This window comes from Salmo salar, chromosome 16 (genome assembly GCF_965601325.2).
Source record: "Salmo salar chromosome 16, fSalSal1, whole genome shotgun sequence".
NCBI lineage: Eukaryota > Metazoa > Chordata > Actinopteri > Salmoniformes > Salmonidae > Salmo > Salmo salar.
In genome coordinates, this window is record NC_138306.1 from 4,466,837 (window position 1) to 4,488,144 (window position 21,308).

Consider the following 21,308-nt stretch of genomic DNA (forward strand, 5'->3'; position numbering starts at 1 on the left):
CGCACCGTCCGACCGATAGCAGGATGACCAGAGGGTGACGTATGGGCCCAATAGATCAGCCGGTCGCAGACAGCAGACGGAACGTACAGATGCCCAGCTGGACATTGGAGGGGAGTGGGCTCTGTACATAACGCCCGCTCGATGTCCGCGTCCAGCTCCCACACTACCGGTGCCACCAGCCAAGAGGCCGGGAGTATGGGAGTGTGATCCATGGGCCGCTCCTCTGTGTAATACATCCGGGACAGTGCGTCTGCCTTCGCGTTCTGGGAACCTTGATTTGTTTATTTTTAGCCAGGTATTTAATCAGAACCATGCAAATAGCTGTTTAATCTGAAACATCGATACCTTATCTAGGTCAAATACTGTTTTATCAGGGATGGGCTGCACTAGCTCTATGACACATGTGTCATAGAGGATAGGGTGAAAACAAAACGGGTAAAAAAAACATGGCCCACCTTGCCTGGCGAGGATTCAGTCTCCTCGCCACTCAGATGTACTCCAGATTGCGGTGGTCAGTCCAGATAAGAAAAGGGTGTTTAGCCCCCTCAAGCCAATGTCTCCACGCCTTCAAAGCCTTGACGACAGTCAACAACTTCTGGTCCCCCACGTCATAGTTTTGCTTTGGTGGCGTACCCGAGCGCTGAGAAAGCACGGCTCCTATCCCAGCCTCGGATGCGTCCACCTCCACTATGAATGCCAAAGAGGGATCCGGATGAGCCAGCACGGGAGCCGAGGTAAACAGTGCCCTCAGCTGACCAAAAGCCCTGTCCGCCTCAGCTGACCACTGCAAACGCACCGGTCACCCGTTCAGCAGTGAGTTAATGGGAGCCGCTATCTGACCAAAGCCCCCGATAAACCTCCGGTAGTAGTTGGCAAACCCTAGAAACCGCTGCACTTCCTTTACCGTGGTGGGAGTCGGCCAATTACGCACGGCTGAAATGCGGTCACTCTCCGTCTCCACCCCTGAAGTGGAAAGGCGGTACCTTAGGAAGGAGACGGACTGTTGGAAACGGACGTTTCTCAGCCTTGACGTACAGGTCATGCTCCAACAGTCGACCAAGAACCCTGCGCACCAGGGACACATGCTCGGCGCGTGTAGCGGAGTATTTCAGAATGTCGTCGATATACACCACTACACCCTGCCCGTGCAGGTCCCGGAAAATCTCGTCTACAAAGGCCTGGATAAGTGATGGAGCATTCATCCACTCTAACGGCATGATGAGGTACTCATAGTGCCCTGAGGTGGTACTAAATGCCGTCTTCCACTCGTCCCCCTCCCGGATACACACCAGGTTGTAAGCGCTCCTGAGATCCAATTTTGTGAAGAAGCGCGCCCCGTGCTTTGACTCGATTGCACTGGCTATGAGAGGTAGCGGGTAACTGTACCTCACAGTGATTTGGTTGATGCCTCGATAGTCAATACACGGGCACAGACCTCCATCCTTCTTCTTCACAAAAAATAAACTCGAGGAGGCAGGTGAAGTGGAGGGTCGAATGTACCCCTGCCCCAGAGATTCAGAGACATATGTTTCCATAGCCGCAGTCTCCTCTTGCGACAGGGGATACAAGTGACTCCTGGGAAGTGCTGCGTCTACCAGGAGATTTATCGCACAATCCCCCCGTCGATGGAGTGGTAATTGAGTCGCCTTTTTACAGAAGGCGAGAGCCAAATTGGCATATTCAGAGGGGATGCACACGGTGGAGACCTGGTCTGGACTTTCCACCGTAGTAGCACCGACGGAAACCCCTAAACACCTCCCCGAGCACTTTCGTGACCACCGCGTAAGAGCCCTCTGTTGTCACGAAATAGTGGGGTCATGACAGGCCAACCAGGGTAGGCCCAGCACCACGGGAAACGCAGGAGAATCAATAAGGAAGAGACTGATTCTCTCCTTGTGACCCTCCTGCGTCACCATGCCCAGTGGAACAGTGGCCTCCCTAATTAGCCCTGACCCTAATGGTCGACTATCTAGGGTGTGCACAGGGAAGGGCATATCCATAGGAACAATGGGGATCCCTAAACTATAGGCAAATGATCTGTCAATAAAATTCCCAGCTGCGCTTGAATCTACGAGCGCCTTATGCTGGGAATGCAGGGAAAACTCAGGAAAATTAATAAACAAAAACATGTGAGCAACAGGGGGCTCTGGGTGAGCCTGGTGCCGAACTCACCTGGGGTGACACGAGAGTGCCCTGCCTGCTGCCTCGACTCCCAGAGGAACCTCCCCAGCACCGACCGGCAGTGTGCCCACTGCGGCCACATATGGTGCATGGACCGGCCCCTCCTCCGGTCGCCCTAATAGCAGCATCTCCCAGCTCCATGGGCGTAGGAGCGGTGGTGCTGGGGGATGGAATCGACAGACCCCAATCTGGACGTCCGCAGGTAGCCAGCAGGTTATCCAACCGGATGGACAGATCCACCAGCTGGTCAAAGGTGAGAGTGGCGTCCCTGCAGGTCAACTCCCGACGGACGTCCTCACGTAAACTACAATGGTAGTGATCGATCAGGGCCCTGTCGTTCCATCCTGCGCCGGGGGCCAGGGTCCAAAAGTCCAAGGCGAACTCTTGTGCGCTCCTCGTCCCCTGCCTAACGAGACGTTCACCCGAAAACTGCCCGGAAGCGGCAGGTGAAATCCTCGAATTGGTCCAACACCGCGTCTCCTTCCTCCCATACGGCGTTGGCCCAATCCAGGGCTTTCCCTGAGAGACAAGAAACAAGGGCGGACACGCTCTCACGGCCAGAAGGAGCCGGGTGGATGGTTGCCAGGTAGAGCTCCAGCTGGAGTAGGAACCCGTGACATCCCGCAGCCGTCCCATCATACTCGGAAAAGCGAGCTGAATCCCACTGGGACCGGGTGAAGGAGGGGTGAGTAGTGGTGCCCTTGCTGGTGTGTGATTCTGTCAGGATGGTGGGTGTAGCTGGTGTATAAAGTCAGGCACAGGAGAGCAGAGATGAGTGAAACAACGCACTTTACTCGACAGCACAAAGTAAACAATTTACAAAGTGCAAAAAGAACAGTTGCCACAAAGCATGGGTGATAAACAGCACCCGGTACAAACCAGCCAGAACATACCGACCTGAACAAATAACAATCACACACAAAGACATGGGGGAAACAGAGGGTTAAATACATGACCAATAATTGAGAAATGAAAACCAGTTGTGTGGGAAAACGAGATAAAACAAATGGAAAATGACAAATGGATCAGCGATGGCTAGAAGAACGGTGACGTCGAACGCTGAACACAACCCGAACAAGGCGAGGCATCAACTTCGGCCGAAGTCGTGACAACAGGCTAGTAATAGGGGTTGCAACAATTTCGGGAGATAATTTTAGAAAGAGAGGGTCCAGATTGTCTAGCCCGGCTGATTTGTAGGGGTCCAGAACATCAGCTATCTGGATTTGGATGAAGGAGAAATTGGAAGGCTTGGGCGAGTTGCTGTGGAGGGTTCAGGGCTGTTGACCGGGGTAGGGGTAGCCAGGTGGAAAGCATGGCCAGCCATAGAAAAATGCTTATTGAAATTCTCTATTATCGTGGATATCGGTGGTGACAGTGTTTCCTAGCCTCAGTGCAGTGAGCAGCTGGGAGGAGGTGCTCTTATTCTCCATGGACTTTACAGTGTCCCAGAACTGTTTTGAGTTTGTGCTACAGGATGCATATTCCTGTTTGAAAAAGCTAGCCTTTGCTTTCCTTAACTGCCTGTGTATATTGGTTCCTAACTTCCCAGAAAAGGGAAGTTTGATGGGTAATACATTTCCTGGTTTAGAGGTCTATTGCTACAGCCAATGTGCGCACAAACATACATGTGCACGCACACACACACACTCGCTTTCTGCACCCATTTGTTTACCCAGCATCCTTTTCACCACTGATCAACCAGAACACCATTGAGATAAGGAGCCGAGAGATTGTCATTAAGAGCCTTCTCAATTCCCCCTCCCTCTTTTTCTCTCTTTCTCTCCATCCCTCATTCTCTCTCCTTCTATCTTTTCTCTCTCCCTCTTTCAATTCATCCTCATCTCACTCTAATTTCCCTTATCCTTCTCGCTCTATTTCTTCTCCCTCAATCTCCCTCGCTCTTTGTCTCTCCTTTTCCCTCTCTCTTTCTCACCTCTCTTATTCATTCCCTCTTTCTTATCCCTCCCCCTCTCTTTCAACCTGTCTCTGTCAGTCTATTTCAATCCATCTCTACCTTCCCCATTCTCTTATTTTCCTCTCCTCCTATTACTCATTCCATCCTTGTCTTTCTTAAACTCCTCTCTCTCTCTCTCTCCACTCCACAGACACCTCTGTCTGCTGCCATGACAACATGCCAGGGCCCAGCAACACCACCTCACCATGGCAACAACAGAAAAATAACATTTCTGTCACATCTCCCACATCTGCAGTATGGTCTGTAGCATTTCACCAGGGCAACTAACCAATCCATGATGATGAGGTGTTGGTTTAAAACATCCAGGTAGAAACATCTTAACATATATAATCCAACCATTAGAAATATAATAATACATATAATAAGAATACAATAATGTTTCTTTGTCACTAATTTGTCACTGACTCCAATAATCATCTAATCATGGTCTTCAGTTTAGATTAGAATACAATTAGTTTACTCAGGTGTATTAGCTAGGGCAGGGGAAACATGTAACACCAATAAGTCCCACAAGGAGTTGCCCATCCCTTGGCTAGAGAAATCACACGTATTGTTCCGGGGGCTTCAGTACGACAGAACAGTGTGCAACGTTTAATTCAATGGAAACGGTACTGTAGATGACATCATCTGATATGAGCTATCCAGGTGTTGTGATATCTGGCAGGCATCTGTAAACACGGTCAGCCTGGTGCACGGCCATGGTGTGTGCAAGGAAATTATTTAATTTACCCAAACCAAATAATCAATAATAGTTTTATTCCAATAACTCCTGGATGCTTGAGAATATTGTTCCAACACAATTTCCATATGGCTTTAGTTACATAGTAACAAGGTATGTGTAAAGTAAGTGTGTGCAAGTGTGTGTGAGCGAGCTACCGTGCACATCTCATTACATTTAATCAACCCGGGTACAAGGTTAATTGTTTATAAGAACATTATACTCTGAAGTATAAATGGTTGGAAGGGCTCTTTGCGTCCAAGTGTTAGTCAAAAGACATTCAAAGGGATCAGCCTGAGCAAGCCACTGTGCAATTTCACTAATCTTAATAATTTAATGAGTAGTTACTTTGGATACAAGATTCTGTGCAGTGCCAAGGTTGATTCCCTTCCCTGGAAAGCTGTGCTGTATGTGTCTGGACTATCTGATGCCGGTAGAAGAGAGTGTAGAGTGTGTACCTAATGCCTGAGTGACATTGAGGAATTGCCCATGCTGCTGAGGCTGCATCACTGGCTGACACACACTGACAGCTATAGGCTCATGATACAACAAACTCTTACAATACTTATTTCCCTCATTCCCTCATTTTTGACATGCGTTTTTCTGGATTTTTTTGTTGTTATTCTGTCTCTCACTGTTCAAATAAACCTACCATTAAAATTATAGACTGATCATTTCTTTGTCAGTGGGCAAACATACAAAATCAGCAGGGGATCAAATACTTTTTTCCCTCGCTGTAGGTAACATTAGAATATGGAATGTAAATATTTGAAAGAACATAATACAATTTTTCATTAGTTTGTTACTGTAGTCTATATGTAAAAACCAAAAACCACAAAAAATACAGAAGTTAAAGTGTAAAATCTATTTTATTTGTGGAGTGCTTTTGTTACAACTATGAAACAAAAATAATTTGCGTTGAAACACGAGTTCCTCCTTTCACCTAATACAGCCGTGACATCTGATCTGAAACATTGTCCAACACTCGCTCACCTGCTGCCCGATATGCATCAACTCACCCATTCTCCAACATAATACTATACTTCATTTATTTAATCTGTTGTTATGTGTGTGAAATTCCTTAGTTTAGGTTCCGATTCGAGGCAATTATCAAGGTGATTATCAACTGGGCGTGGCACATTCAACTATCGGAGCGGAGCAGGCCGGGGAAAACCATTCAAAAAATTAACTCCTTATAACTCCAGTTCAGTTTGTGATATTAAGATTCAAACAATGACAGTGTGTTATATAGACTTATTTAGGAAAAGTCAAGGACGGAGGGGGGCATGACTTTCAAAATGGCAGAGTAATTAAACACTGTTTTGAGTCATTATGATGCTCTCTGCCTTTCTAGTGTTAATATACACAATCACAAATAAATCCATTCATATTTTGTTTGGGACAGTCATAAATTTGGGACATGTATTAAATCTACCATAGGTTGAGGGACTTAGTGTTGAACAGGTCTCATAATATGCAAAATGATATGTGTATTTTTTAGTTTTTGTTTGTGTCTGCTGTTTTTAAGTACATTTTGCAAAATATACAGTCCAAGTGATCAATTGTCATTTTTAAACCTTTACAATGTGTTGAAGGAATATTGGTAAATGGGTGTGCTCTACCGCTGGTGCCATTTATATTGAATTGCTGTGTCTCTCTGGAACAAAGGCTATCGGAAGTAAACAGAAATGCCTATGATAGAAAAGGGTCAAGTTTCAGGTCTATTTTTCAACATCGCTTGAAAGGATGCAACTTACCTTTCACAAGTCTGTTTGGTTTCCAATTTGTAAGTCGCTCTGGATAAGAGCGTCTGCTAAATGACTTAAATGTAAATGTAAATGTAAAAACATGATACAAGGCAAATTACTTCAAAAGAACAGAATAGCATGTTTTGAGTTTTATTTATCTGTGCTTTAGTACCAAGGCTATGGCTGTGCCATGCCATTCTATGACTGTGCCTTGCCAATGAAATGTACTTGTTCATTCAGCAGACGTCACAGGCCCTGCCCTACCACAGTCAACACACATATTTTACAGTAAGAATATAATAGAACAGAAGAAAATATCAATTACATTTTCGCCAAATGGCTATTGCTGATGAGGATTGCACAGAGCCACAATTAATCTAGGAAAAAGTTATATTTTGAAACAGAGACCATTTGTGCAATTTGTAGAGTTATTTGGCAAGGTTCATTAGAAACCTTGGAATCTGCTCCTTCTGATAGGGCATAGCAATCAATACGTCTGGCCTGCATAGACCTCTGTAGGATGATATGGAAGAAGTGCTATTTGGTAAGCTCCTTGCTTTTTTGCCAATGCACACCGTCAATGCAAGCTGTACTGGTCATCAGTCTCTTCATTCTCTATTTGACAATAGAATAGTCGCTCATCAGACTATTGTCAATTTGATATTGTCTTTAGGCCACATTTATTATTATTATTATTATTATTATTATTATTATAATAATAATAATAATAATAATAATAATAATAATAATAATAATAATAATAATAATAATTATTATTATTATTATTATTATTATGTGTGAAATTAGATTCAATATAGTTTAGGAGTAGTTTGGACAGGCCAGCAACTGTTGTCTTACAGTCATAAAATACACTATCATCTTATTTTCCATGTGCTTCTGGATCAATCAATACATTTTCTGAGGAATTCCAATTTACATTTGGTTTCCTGAGGTTTCTAATGACCTATTTTAACCTGTTTGGGATAGGGGGCAGTATTTTCACGGCCGGATAAAAAACGTACCCGATTTAATCTGGTTACTACTCCTGCCCAGTAACTAGAATATGCATATAATTAGTAGATTTGGATAGAAAACATTCTAAAGTTTCTAAAACTGTTTGAATGGTGTCTGTGAGTATAAACAGAACTCATATGGCAGGCCAAAACCTGAGAAGATTCTATATGGGAAGTGCCCTGTCTGACCATTTGTCCTCCTTTAGCCTCTTCATCGAAAATACAGGATCTCTGCTGTAACGTGACATTTTCTAAGGCTTTCATTGGCTCTATGAAGGTGCCAGAACGTTGAATGATAGCTCTGCAGTCTCTGGGCGAAAAACAGCGGGGGTTTTGGAGAGTGGTCCTTCTGAGAACATGACACTGGCGCACGCATGCATGTGACGACTCCATGTTTTTCTTTCTCTCTTTGAACGAATACGTCATCGCCCGGTTGGAATATTATGGCTATTTTACGAGAAAAATCGCATACAAATTGATTGTAAACAGCTTTTGACATGCTTCGAAGTACGGTAATTGAATATTTTGACATTTTTTGTCAAGAAACGCGCCGGCCATCACCCTTCGGATAGTTGCCTGAACGCACGAACAAAACGGCGCTATTTGGATATAACTATGGATTATTTCGAACCAAAACAACATTGGTTGTTGAAGTAGAAGTCCTGGGAGTACATTCTGACGAAGAACAGCAAAGGTAATCCAATTTTTCTTATAGTAAATCTGAGTTTGGTGAGTGCTAAACTTGGTGGGTGTCAAAATAGCTAGCCGTGATGACCGGGCTATCTACTCAGAATATTGCAAAATCGGACACCGCGATTGCATAAAGGAGTTCTGTATCTATAATTCTTAAAATAATTGTTATGTTTTTTGTCAACGTTTATCGTGAGTAATTTAGTAAATTCACCGGAAGTTTTCGGTGGGTATGCTAGTTCTGAACAAAACATGCTAATGTAAAAAGCTGTTTTTTGATATAAATATGAACTTGATTGAACAAAACATGCATGTATTGTATAACATATGTCCTAGGAGTGTCATCTGATGAAGATCAAAGGTTAGTGCTGCATTTAGCTGTGTTTTTGGTTTTTGTGACATATATGCTAGCTTGAAAAATGGGTGTGTGATTATTTCTGGCTGGGTACTCTCCTGACATAATCTAATGTTTTGCTTTCGCTGTAAAGCCTTTTTGAAATCGGACAATGTGGTTAGATAAAGGAGAGTCTTATCTTTCAAATGGTGTAAAATAGTCATATGTTTGAGAAATTGAAATTATAGCATTTTTAAAGGTTTTTCGTATTTCACGCCAGGCGCTACCATTGGATATTGGCGAGGCGAGCGGAACGCCTGTCCATAAGAGGTTTTTAACATAATAAATGCATTAATTTACAATTGAAATATCAAATGGTCAGAATAACTGTCATGGTCTTTGAAAGGTAGCTGGGAGCAGCGCAGGGAGCAGCGCAGGCCCTCAACAACAGACATTAAACAGGCACTTCACACAAAAGAAGTGAAAAAGGGACAAAGTGAGAAAATCACTACACTGAATACAGAAATGATTGCAGTTGATATGCAGCCTTTGCCAATGGTATACGATGTCTGCTTCAATACCCAGGTGGCATACAGTGCATTCGGAAAGTATTCAGACCTCTTGACTTTTTCCACATTTTGTTTATTTTTTTTATCCCTCAATCTACACACAGTACCCCATAAAGACAAAGCAAAAACAGTTTAAAAAAAAAAAAACGGAAATATCAATATAACATACAGTTGAAGTCGGAAGTTTGCATTCACTTAGGTTGGAGACATTAAAACTCGTTTTTCAACCACTCCACAAAATTCTTGTTAACAAACTATAGTTTTGGCAAGTCGGTTAGGACATCTTTTTTGCGCATGATACAAGTCATTTTTCCAACAATTGTTTACAGACAGATTATTTAACTTATAATTCACTGTATCACAATTCCAGTGGGTCAGAAGTTTACATACACTAAGGTGACTGTGCATTTAAAAAGCTTGGAAAATTCAAGAAAATGATATCATGGCTTTAGAAGCTTCTGATAGGCTAATTGACATAATTTGAGTCAATTGGAGGTGTACCTGTGGCTGTATTTCAAGGCCTATTTACATTTCCCTCGCTAACTTTAAACATCAGCTATCTGAGCAGCTAACCGATCGCTGCAGCTGTACATAGTCCATCCAATCTACCTACCTCATCCCCATATTGTTTTAATTTACTTTGCTGCTCTTTTGCACACCAGTATCAATACTTACACACCATCATCTGCTCATCTAACACTCCAGTGTTAATCTGCTAAATTGTAATTACTTTGCTACTATGGCCTATTTATTGCCATACCTCCTCATGACATTTGCACACACTGTATATAGACTCTTTTTTTTATATTGTGTTGACTGTACGCTTGTTGATTGCATGTAAATCTGTGTTGTTGTTTCTGTCGCACTGCTTTTGCTTTATCTTGGCCAGGCCGCAGTTGTAAATGAGAACTTGTTCTCAACTAGCTTACCTGGTTAAATAGAGGTTAAATAAAAAAAAAATATTAAACTCAGTGCCTCTTTCCTTGACATCATGGGAAAACAAAAAGAAATCAGCCAAGACCTCAGAAAGGAAATTGTAGACCTCCACAAGTCTGGTTCATCCTTGGGAGCAATTTCCACACACCTGAAGGCACCACGTTCATCTGTACAAACAATAGTACGCAAGTATAAACACCATGGGACCACGCAGCCGTCATACCACTCAGGAAGGAGACGCTTTCTGTCTCCTAGAGATGAACGTACTTTGGTGCGAAAAGTGCAAATCAATCCCAGAACAACAGCAAAGGACCTTGTGAAGATGCTGAAGGAAACAGGTACAAAAGTATCTATATCCACAGTAAAACAAGTCCTATATCGACATAACCTGAAAGACCGCTAAGCAAGGAAGAAGCCACTGCTCAAAAATAGCCATAAAAAAGCCAGACTACGGTTTGCAACTGCACATGGGGACAAAGATCGTACATTTTGGAGAAGCCGAAGAACACACTTGCAAGCCGAAGATCACCACCCCAAACGTGAAGCACGGGGGTGGCAGCATCATGTTGTGGGGGTGCTTTGCTGCAGGAGGGACAGGTGCATTTCACAAAATAGTGTGGATATATTGAAGCAACATCTCAAGACATCAGTCAGGAAGTTAAAGCTTGGTCACAAATTGGTGTTCCAAATGGACAATGACCCCAAGCATACTTCCAAAGTTGTGGCAAAATAGCTTAAGGACAACAAAGTCAACGTATTGCAGTGGCCATCCCAAAGCCCTGACCTCAATCCTATGGAAAATTGTGGGCAGAACTGAAAAAGTGTGTGCAAGCAAGGAGGCCTACAAACCTGACTCGGTTACACCAGCTCTGTCAGGAGGAATGGGCCAAAATTCACCCAACTTATTGTGGGAAGCTTGTGGAAGGCTACCCAAAACGTTTGACCCAAGTTAAACAATTTAAAGGCAATGCTACCAAATACTAATTGAGTGTATGGTAACTTCTGACACACTGGGAATGGGATGAAAGCAATAAAAGCTGAAATAAATAATTCTCTCTACTAATATTCTGACATTTCACATTCTTAAAATAAAAGTAGTGATTCTAACTGACCTAAGACAGGGAATTGTTACCAGGATTAAATGTCAGGAATTCTGAAAACTGAGTTTAAATGTATTTGGCTAAGGTGTATGTAAACTTCCGACTTCAACTGTAAGTATTCAGACTCTACTCAGTACTTTGTTGAAGCGCCTTTGGCAGTGATTACAGCCTCGAGTCTTCTTGTGTATGACGCTACAAACTTGGAACACCTGTATTTGGGAAGTTTCTCACATTCTTCTCTGCAGATACTCTGAAGATCTGTCAAGTTGGTTGGGGAGCGTTGATGCACAGCTGTTTTCAGGTCTCTCCAGAGATGTTTGATCGGGTTGAAGTCCGTGCTCTGGCCGGGCCACTCAAGGACATTAAGATACTTGTCCCGAAGCCATTCCTGCATTGTCTTTGCTGTGTGCTTAGGGTCGTTGTGCTGTTGGAAGGTGAATCTCTGCCCCAGTCTGAGGTCCTGAGCATTCTGGAGGTTTTCATCAAGGATCTCTCTGTACTTTACTCTGTACATCTTTTCCTTGATCCTGACTGGTCTCCTAGTCCCTGCCGCTGAAAACCATCTCCACAGCATGATGCTGCCACCACCATGCTTCACCGTAGAGATGGTGCCAGGTTTCCTCCAGACCTGACGCTTCGCATTCAGGCCAAGGAGTTCAACATTGGTTTCATCAGACGAGATAATCTTGTTTCTCATGGTTTGAGAGTCTTTAGGTGCCTTTTGGCAAACTCCAAGCAGGCTATCATGTGCCTTTTACTGACGAGTGGCTTCCAGCTGGCCACTACCATAAAGGCCCATTTGGTGGAGTACTGCAGAGATGGTTTTCCTTCTGGAAGATTCTTCCATCTCCACAGAGGAACGTGGGAGCTCTGTGAGAGTGATCATCGGGTTATTGGTTACCTCCCTGACCAAGGCCCTTCTCCCCCGATTGCTCAGTTTGGCCGGGCGGTCAGCTCTAGGAAGAGTCTTGGTGGTTCCAAACATCTTCCATTTAAGAATGATGGAGGCCACTGTGTTCTTGGGGACCTTCAATGCTACAGAAATTTTTTGGAACCCTTCCCCAGATCTGTGCCTTGACACAATCCTGTCTATGAGCTCTACGGACAATTCCTTCAACCTCATGGCTTGGTTTTTGCTCTGACATGCACTGTCAACGGTAGGACCTTATATAGACAGGTGTGTGCCTTTCCAAATCATGTCCAATCAATTGAATTTACCACAGGTGGACTCCAATGAAGTTGTAGAAACATCTCAAGCATGATCAAATGTCTAAAAAACTGTTTTTGCTTTGTCATTATGGGGTATTGTGTGTAGATTTATTAGGAAAAATATTATTTTATAAATGTTAGAATAACGCTGTAACGTAACAAAATGTGGAAAAAGTCAAGGAAAAAGTCAACGGTGACGGCCAGGATGGAGAAATTGTACAATGATTCCTCTGCCAGTACAAAGCACGAGCTCTCAGACACCCCATATGTGGCGTTAATAACAGATTGTTGGATTTCTATGAACACGCTGTCATACATCACTGCAACGAGCCATTACATTGATGAAAAATAGTGGGACATGATGTCCCATGCATGTAAACGTTAAGATAATTTTTACATTTGTCACATCCCTATCGTGCGTGTGTGCGTGCGCATATTGACAGAAGAGTGCTGGTGGAAACAGAATCAAAGCAATGACATCGCTTCCCCACGGCAACGACAAACAAAATACAAAGGCCTCTGGACAGACATCCATATGAGCTAAAAGGGCTCACGCGCACACCTGTCAGACTGTCATGCTCTTATAGGTGACATGGCAGAACCTGTCACTAAGCACTCTATATCTCACACACAGAGGAAAGACGTCAGAGTCAGACTGTTGCATTTTTTATCCATCTGAGTATATGGATATATACCAAACATTGGTAACACCTTTTGCCCTCAGTTGAGCCTCAGAACAGCCTCATATCATCTGGGTGTCGAGAGGGATGCTGGCCCATGTTGACTCCAATGCTTCCCACAGTTGTGTCAAGTTGGCTGGATGTCCTTTGCCTGGTGGACCATTCTTGATACACACGGGAAACTGTTGAGTGTGAATAACCCAGCAGCATTGCAGTTCTTGACACAAACCGGTGAGCCTGGCACCCACTACCATAACCCGTTCAAAGGCACTTCATTTTTTGGTCTTTCCCATTCACCCTCTGAATGGCACACACTCACAATCCATGTCTCAATTGTCCAAGGCTTAAAAATCCTACTTCAACCTGTCTCCTCCCCTTCATCTACACTGATTGAAGTGGGTTTAACAGGTGACATCAATAACGGATCACAGCATTCACCTGGTCAGTCTATGTCATGGAAAAAGCAGGTGTCCTTAATGTTTTGTACACTCAGTGTGTGTGTGTGTGACTTTGATTTATGTGTGTGTGTTAAAGGTCCAGTGCAGTTCAAATTATGTTTTACCTGGCTTTTGTACAACAGCTGATGAAACTAACACTGTAAAAACTGTGATCAGTGTTTTTTCCTGATCTTCTAAAATCAGCAGGTTTGTGTGGGCAGGAGTTTCGGCTTGCATGGTGACATCATTATGCAGGTAAATTGGTTAATAGACCAATAACAAAGAGAGTTCCAAACTTCTCTGCCAATAACAGCTAGTTTTGCCCTCCCCACTCAGACCAATCCCAGACAGTCCTAGCAAAATGTTTGCTTGCTAAATAGTTATTTGCTAAAAAGCTATTTTCGTCAATTTTAAATGGGAAACTATTACAGTAAGGTACTCAGTTGTTACCCAGAACTGATTTGATATTTTTATAAAAACGACTGCATTGGGTCTTTAATACTGTGCACGTTCTGTGTGCAGGGGTGGGGGAGGGGCAGCAGGGCGTCATGGCAACGCAGGACTGAGACGAGGCTGGTTGCCATGGAAAGAGAGCTTGGCGACCGATGGGTGAGGGAGCAAGAGAGAGAAAAAAGAGAGAAAGAAAAAGAGATACTGAGCGTGTGCAGTAATGGAGCACCAAGCAAAGTCAGGAGAGAGAAAGAGAGAGAACACTGAAAATACACCAAATAAGAGGAGAGAGAGAGAGAGAGAGAGAAACACTGAAAATACACCAAATCAGAGGAGAGAGAGAGAAACACTGAAAATACACTAAATCAGAGGAGAGAGAACACTGAAAATACACCAAATAAGAGGAGAGAGAGAGAGAGAAACACTGAAAATACACCAAATCAGAGGAGAGAGAGAGAGAGAGAAACACTGAAAATACACTAAATCAGAGGAGAGAGAACACTGAAAATACACCAAATAAGAGGAGAGAGAAAAACATTTAAGAGAAGAAGAGAGAGAGAGAGGAAGAAGAGAGAGAGAGGAAGAGAGAGAGAGAAAGAGAGACCCTTTAACGCAAAGCAACAGTATAGGTAGACTATTCATTCAGGATTCATATAGCATGTCTAGAGCATTCAAGGCTCTCTTTGTTGCCCTGAAACTTAAACGTTTGGACCATTTTTTTTACAACTCTTGCTAGAGGCTTTGTCCTCACGCAGGTAAGTATTTTCTATGGCTCCTTATGTATTACCAGAGTAGTCTGGTAAATCTTCACACACAGAGTGCATCGGAAATGGCAACACATTCCCTACATAGTAGCCATAAGTAGTGAAAATGGTGACATTTCAGACACAGCCTGTTCGATATAAAAAAAAAGACAACCGTTACCTAGCACATCTAGCATCAACCACCTTGGAAAAAAATATTAAAATAAACCAAATATGGCCTATACTGTATGTCCTGCATCTCAATAGTTGGGATAGTTGCTGGGTCTCAATCGTCTCACCGCACCTCAAACACAGGTCGGGTGCATCTCAATAGTCACACAACACAAGTCGAGTGAAAGGGATATGTAGGATGCCTACAGGGATTTGGCCTCCACCTGTCCATTTGTTAATGTCAAGGAGAGAAAGAGAGAGAGCTCAAGGACAGGATAAATAATGAAATTCATCCCTAGTGTTCTGCTATGGTCAGGGGTCAGATGCGGAGGTAGGTTATGACAACCGTGCGTGTGTCTACGCGTGTGTCTTTTAGTGTGTGTGTCTGTGGGTGTCTGTCTGTCTGACTGTGTGTGTATGTGTTGACTCACAGGGTACGGTGCGGAGGTAGAGGTTGTCTCTGATGATCTGCTGGTGGTCGTGGTCCACGGAACCCTTGGAGAAGCGCAGATTGAGGTAGTGCCGGAGGTCCTTATCCACCATGCCCCCTACACACACACACACACACACACACACAGACAAGGTTAAAATACACACTAAAAAACACACAAGCAGGCAAGCAGACGCACACACTCACACACAAACACGTGCAGGAAGGCAGGCGCATACACACACACAAACTAACACGTAGTAAAACACAAACACACATCACAGTAATTGTGTAACTGAGGGGGACATGGACAGAGGCCTATTATATCACATCTCACTGACGTAGTGTACTGAGTCTGACAGAGTGCATTGAGTCTCAATCTGGCAGTGTATCACCTCATCCCTACATCTCATGACAAACCCTAGTAAAACTTCAGTGTACACCAGGGGGGAAAAAACTCAATTCCTTGAGGGACTTTAATTTTGTGTCCAATAAAGACCTAAATAACCAGGTGAGGTGCGTTCCTAACTAATCAATTGACCTTAACTGACCAATCAAGTACAAGGGAGGAGCAAAAACCCGCAGACAAATGGTCCTCCGGGAATTGAATTTGAAACCCATTGTGTACACCATACACCATAGACTACACCACACGCCCCAAACCTCTCCCACTAAAATGTCTCCACATTACAAGGCCTGTATCTTGCACTACCAATTCCAAAAGAACAACATGACAAGTACACCATACTCCGCATTCACATGTCTCCGCACCCCCATCCCCACCCCTAACTACACATCATATTACCCAACATTTAACATGCAGGTAGGGCTGTGGCGGCCATGAAATTTTGTCAGCCGGAGATTGTCAAGCAAATAACTGCCGGTGTCACGGTAATTGACCGTTAATTTACATAAACACATTTGTGACTTGTTTCAGGAAACTAGGCGTATGTCGCGCGTCACTACTTCACAGGAGTGCCATTTGAACTTAAAAATCGTTTTTTATCAAAATTCATTTTATGACAGAAATACTTTCTGGAACATGCAAACTTTCATGTGCCTTAATAACAAACTTGTATGCCATCTGTAAATACAAATAAAATAGTTAAATTACGAGCCTAGTTGGTTTAGTCACGGAAAAATACAGCAACCTTCCCGCTAGCCATGATTGGCTGAGATAATGAGTGGGCTGGACATGACGAGAGATGAGTTCGGATTGGTCTGCCATGTAGCGCACTTCTGTCTATAATATGAACTGGTCAGTATGTGTAGGTAATCCTTTCTAACTTTTTTTTTTTTTTAAGATATCTCATAGTAGAACTGCATAAGTGTTGCTCTCCACTTTCTGGAGGACCGAGTTCAGAAATCAGTGGAATCAGAGTATGATAGCTAAGGAGATGGAGAAAACTCTGCCATTTGATTGCAAATATGCAGACGGAGTCGAAAAGAGAACACACAGAAAGCGGTTGTATAAAACACCTGGCTCCAGATGACATCTTCAAACTCAGGGCAACCATGGAATCGTGACAGAGGGAGAAGCGTCCATCCATGTATACGGGTAAGAGAGTCTAGCTAGCTACATTTTCAGATATTACATGTTTCTAAGTTAAAGTGTACTGTTAGCTAGCTAATGTTAGCTGGCTGGCTAGCTAGCTAACATTACTTGTATGATCTGTGTAGTAATATTACTCGTATCTCAGAGCCATTTGCATTGCTAGTTATAGCCTAATGTCAGCTAGCTAACATTTAACCTGGTTGGTTAGCTACCTGCAGATTAATGCAGGGTAGTAACGTTATTAGTTGGGATTATGGTTCATAATCCCAATGGTCAGAGTGAGCTATTCTCTCATTTGTGCCTGGAAGTAGCTAGCAAGCTAGCCATTGTTAGCCAGTTAACTTGGGTTCTTGACTTCTGTTGTTAGGTCAGAACGCTCGGATCAAACCTACTCCTCGGCCAGAGCGTCCTGTGTGCAATCTGAACTAGAGGTCGACCGATTAATCGGAATGTCCGATTAATTAGGGCCGATTTCAAGTTTTCATAACAATCGGTAATCGGTATTTTTGGACACTGATTGTGGCCGATTTTATTTATTATTATGAATTTTTTAACCTTTATTTAACTAGGCAAGTCAGTTAAGAACACATTCTTATTTTCAACGACGGCCTAGGAACGGTGGGTTAACTGCCTTGTTCAGGGGCAGAACAACAGATTTTTACCTTGTCAGCTTGGGGATTCAATCTTGCAAATTTATGGTTAACTAGTCCAACGCTCTAACCACCTGCTTTACATTGCACTCCACGAGGAGCCTGCCTGTTACGCGAATGCAGTAAGAAGCCGAGGTAAGTTGCTAGCTAGCATTAAACTTCTTATAAAAAACAAATCAATCAATCATAATCACTAGTTAACTACACATGGTTGATGATATTACTAGTTTATCTAGCCTGTCCTGCGTTGCATATAATCGATGCGGTGCGCATTCGCGAAAAAAGGACTGTCGTTGCTCCAACTTGTACCTAACCATAATCATCAATGTCTTTCTTAAAATCAATACACAAGTATATATTTTTAAACCTGCATATTTAGTTAATATTGCCTGCTAACATGAATTTCTTTTAACTAGGGAAAATGTGTCACCTCTGCAACAGAGTCAGGGTATATGCAGCAGTTTGGGCCACCTGGCTCGTTGCAAACTGTGTGAATACTATTTCTACCTAACAAAGACAGCCAACTTTGCCAAACCGGGGATGATTTAACAAAAGCGCATTTGCAAAAAAATCACAATCGTTGCACGACTGTACCTAACCATAAACATCAATGCCTTTCTTAAAATCAATACACAGAAGTATATATTTTTAAACCTGCATATTTAGCTAAAAGAAATCCAGGTTAGCAAGCAATATTAACCAGGTGAAATTGTGTCACTTCTCTTCCGTTCATTGCACGCAGAGTCAGGGTATATTCAACAGATTGGGCCGCCTGGCTCGTTGCGAACTAATTTGCCAGAATTTTACATAATTATGACATAACATTGAAGGTTGTGCAATGTAACAGGAATATTTAGACTTATGGATGCCACCCGTTAGATAAAATACGGAACGGTTCCGTATTTCACTGAAAGAATAAATGTGATAGTTTCCGGATTCGACCATATTAATAACCTAAGGCTCGTGTTTCTGTGTGTTATTATGTTATAATTAAGTCTATGATTTGATAGAGCCGTCTGACTGAGCGATGGTAGGCACCAGCAGGCTCGTAAGTATTAATTCAAAACAGCACTTTCGTGCGTTTTGCCAGCAGCTCTTCGCAATGCATTGCGCTGTTTATGACTTCAAGCCTAATCAACTCCCAAGATTAGGCTGGTGTAACCGATATGAAATGGCTAGCTAGTTAGCGGGTGCGCGCTAATAGCATTTCAAACGTCACTCGCTCTGAGACTTGGAGGAGTTGTTTCCCTTGCTCTACATGGGTAACGCTGCTTCGAGGGTGGCTGTTGTCGATGTGTTCCTGGTTCGAGCCCAGCTAGGAGCGAGGAGAGGGACGGAAGCTATACTGTTGACACTGGCAATACTAAAGTGCCTATAAGAACATCCAATAGTCAAAGGTATATGAAATACAAATTGTATAGAGAGAAATAGTCCTATAATTCCTATAATAACTACAACCTAAAACTTCTTACCTGGGAATATTGAAGACTCATGTTAAAAGGAACCACCAGCTTTCATATGTTCTCATGTTCTGAGCAAGGAACTTAAACATTAGCTTTCTTATTTAAACCAAATTGAACACGTTTCATTATTTATTTGAGGCTAAATTGATTTTATTGATGTATTATATTAAGTTAGGCACAGATGTTGATGCCTATGTATATGTCCCAAGCCGTTACGGACGGCGGCCCCAATACGGACGGGGCTCGGCCCTCCCGTGCCGCCGATGTGGCGGAGGCCCTCAGCCCTCCCGGTGGCCTCGTGTGAGACTCCTCCCGGGGCGTCATTCAGTAGGACATTCATATCATCTTCACAAGTATGTACAAGCTAAGGTTACATTAAGTACACACACACTGTTTCCTATCCACTGGCACTGTCATGTATAAATGACAAACATGTCCAGCCACTCATGCATACACAATGACAATGATGTTTACTGTCCTTAAAGAGGAAATGCTTTTACAGGAGCCACACACACACACACACACACACACACACACACACACACTACAGTTACACAAACCCTGTCACACACACTCAAGCACAGCCGTGCACATGACCACACACGCTTGCAAATGTTCACACACATACGCGCACAGAAACATTGCCTCTATACAGGGTAAACTGCACAGATCTAAATCAAACACACACATGTACCCACACACATGCACACAGCTTCTAACCCTGGCGATGACAACTGTACTGATTCGATCTGAAAAACCACATAGCTCTTCCTCATCAATAACATCATATGTAAAAATTAAGGTCACCATTTTAGCCAAGCTCTGAGGCACTGGTGAGTTCGACCACAGCATAAGTCTGCTGGTTAGAGCAGGAGAGGAGAGAGAGGAACAAAGAAGAGCAAAGCAACCAAAAAATGGTAGCTGATTGGGAAAAGATGATCAGCCGGTCAGAGTGTGAAAATCACGACTGACACAATCAGTGCTGAACACATACATACACACGCATGCACAGCTGCAAGGACACACACACCAGCACAGACAGCGTAGGCACCTCATCAGCAGCTGGCCCAGCTGGCAGGACTGGTAAAATAGGTCCGCTGTTCTCCACAGGTATACATCCACAGAGAGCCCTGTCCTCCCAGTCGTCCTCTAGCCCTGTGCCCAGACACGGAGCATCCTCTACTGTTTTGGTCAGCCTCTACGTCCCTCTGTCCCTGGTTCTTTACCGATGCTCCAGCACAAAGCCCCCGCTGCAGCTAATTTATATCCCAGGAACGACAATGGAGACGGGGGAAGAGAGATAGAGACCATTGGGAGACGACAGAGGAAAAAATTATCTGCCAGTGGGAAGCCGGGCTCATCCAGATCTGGATGCTGATTGGTTAGAGGGGTTCTACAGTCCTGTAGTGCCCCCTGTTCACTGACGGCAGTAGTGCACTGAGGTGCAGATCCAGATGATAAAATGTATCATAAGGGACTGGAAATACACACCTCATTCAAACCTTGATAAAGCAGGGAGAAAACATGCGATTCTGGTGCAGGCTTGCAGCCTACAAAGTACAGTGAGGGAAAAAAGTATTTTATCCCCTGCTGATTTGTACGTTTGCCCACTGACAAAGAAATGATCAGTCTATAATTTTAATGGTAGGTTCATTTGAGAGACAGAATAACAACAAAAAAATCCAGAACAACGCATGTCAAAATTGTTATAAAATGATTTGCATTTTAAATGAGGGAAATAAGTATTTGACCCCTCTGCAAAACATGACTTAGTACTTGGTGGCAAAACCCTTGTTGGCAATCACAGAGGTCAGACGTTTCTTGTAGTTAGCCACCATGTTTGCACACATCTCAGGAGGGATTTTGTCCCACTCCTCTTTGCAGATCTCCAAGTCATTAAGGTTTCGAGGCTGACGTTTGGCAATTCGAACCTTCAGCTCCCTCCACAGATTTTCTATGGGATTAAAGTCTGGAGACTGGCTAGGCCACTCCAGGACCTTAATATGCTTCTTCTTGAGCCAGTCCTTTCTTGCCTTGGCCGTGTGTTTTGGGTCATTGTCATGCTGGAATACCCATTCACGACCCATTTTCAATGCCCTGGCTGAGGGAAGAAGGTTCTCTCCCAAGATTTGACGGTACATGGCCCCGTCCATCGTCCCTTTGATGCGGTGAAGTTGTCCTGTCCCCTTAGCAGAAAACACCCCCAAAGCATAATGTTTCCACCTCCATGTTTGACGGTGGGGATGGTGTTCTTGG

At 43.5% G+C, this 21,308-nt stretch overlaps 1 protein-coding gene across 7 annotated transcripts in view; it reads right to left on the minus strand.

The window, feature by feature from the left end:
* The window catches only part of LOC106573044 (membrane-associated guanylate kinase, WW and PDZ domain-containing protein 2), a 324,009-nt gene that overhangs the window by 278,105 nt on the left and 24,596 nt on the right, over positions 1-21,308 (minus strand). For 6 of the 7 annotated variants that reach the window (XM_014147683.3, XM_045696840.2, XM_014147669.3 and 3 more), the window contains exon 2: positions 15,386-15,502. In XM_014147683.3, coding sequence (XP_014003158.3) covers positions 15,386-15,502 — 117 coding nt within the window. Of the gene's footprint in view, positions 1-15,385; positions 15,503-20,103; positions 20,564-21,308 lie in introns of those variants that run through there. The other variant, XM_045696843.2, reaches the window with a different exon arrangement.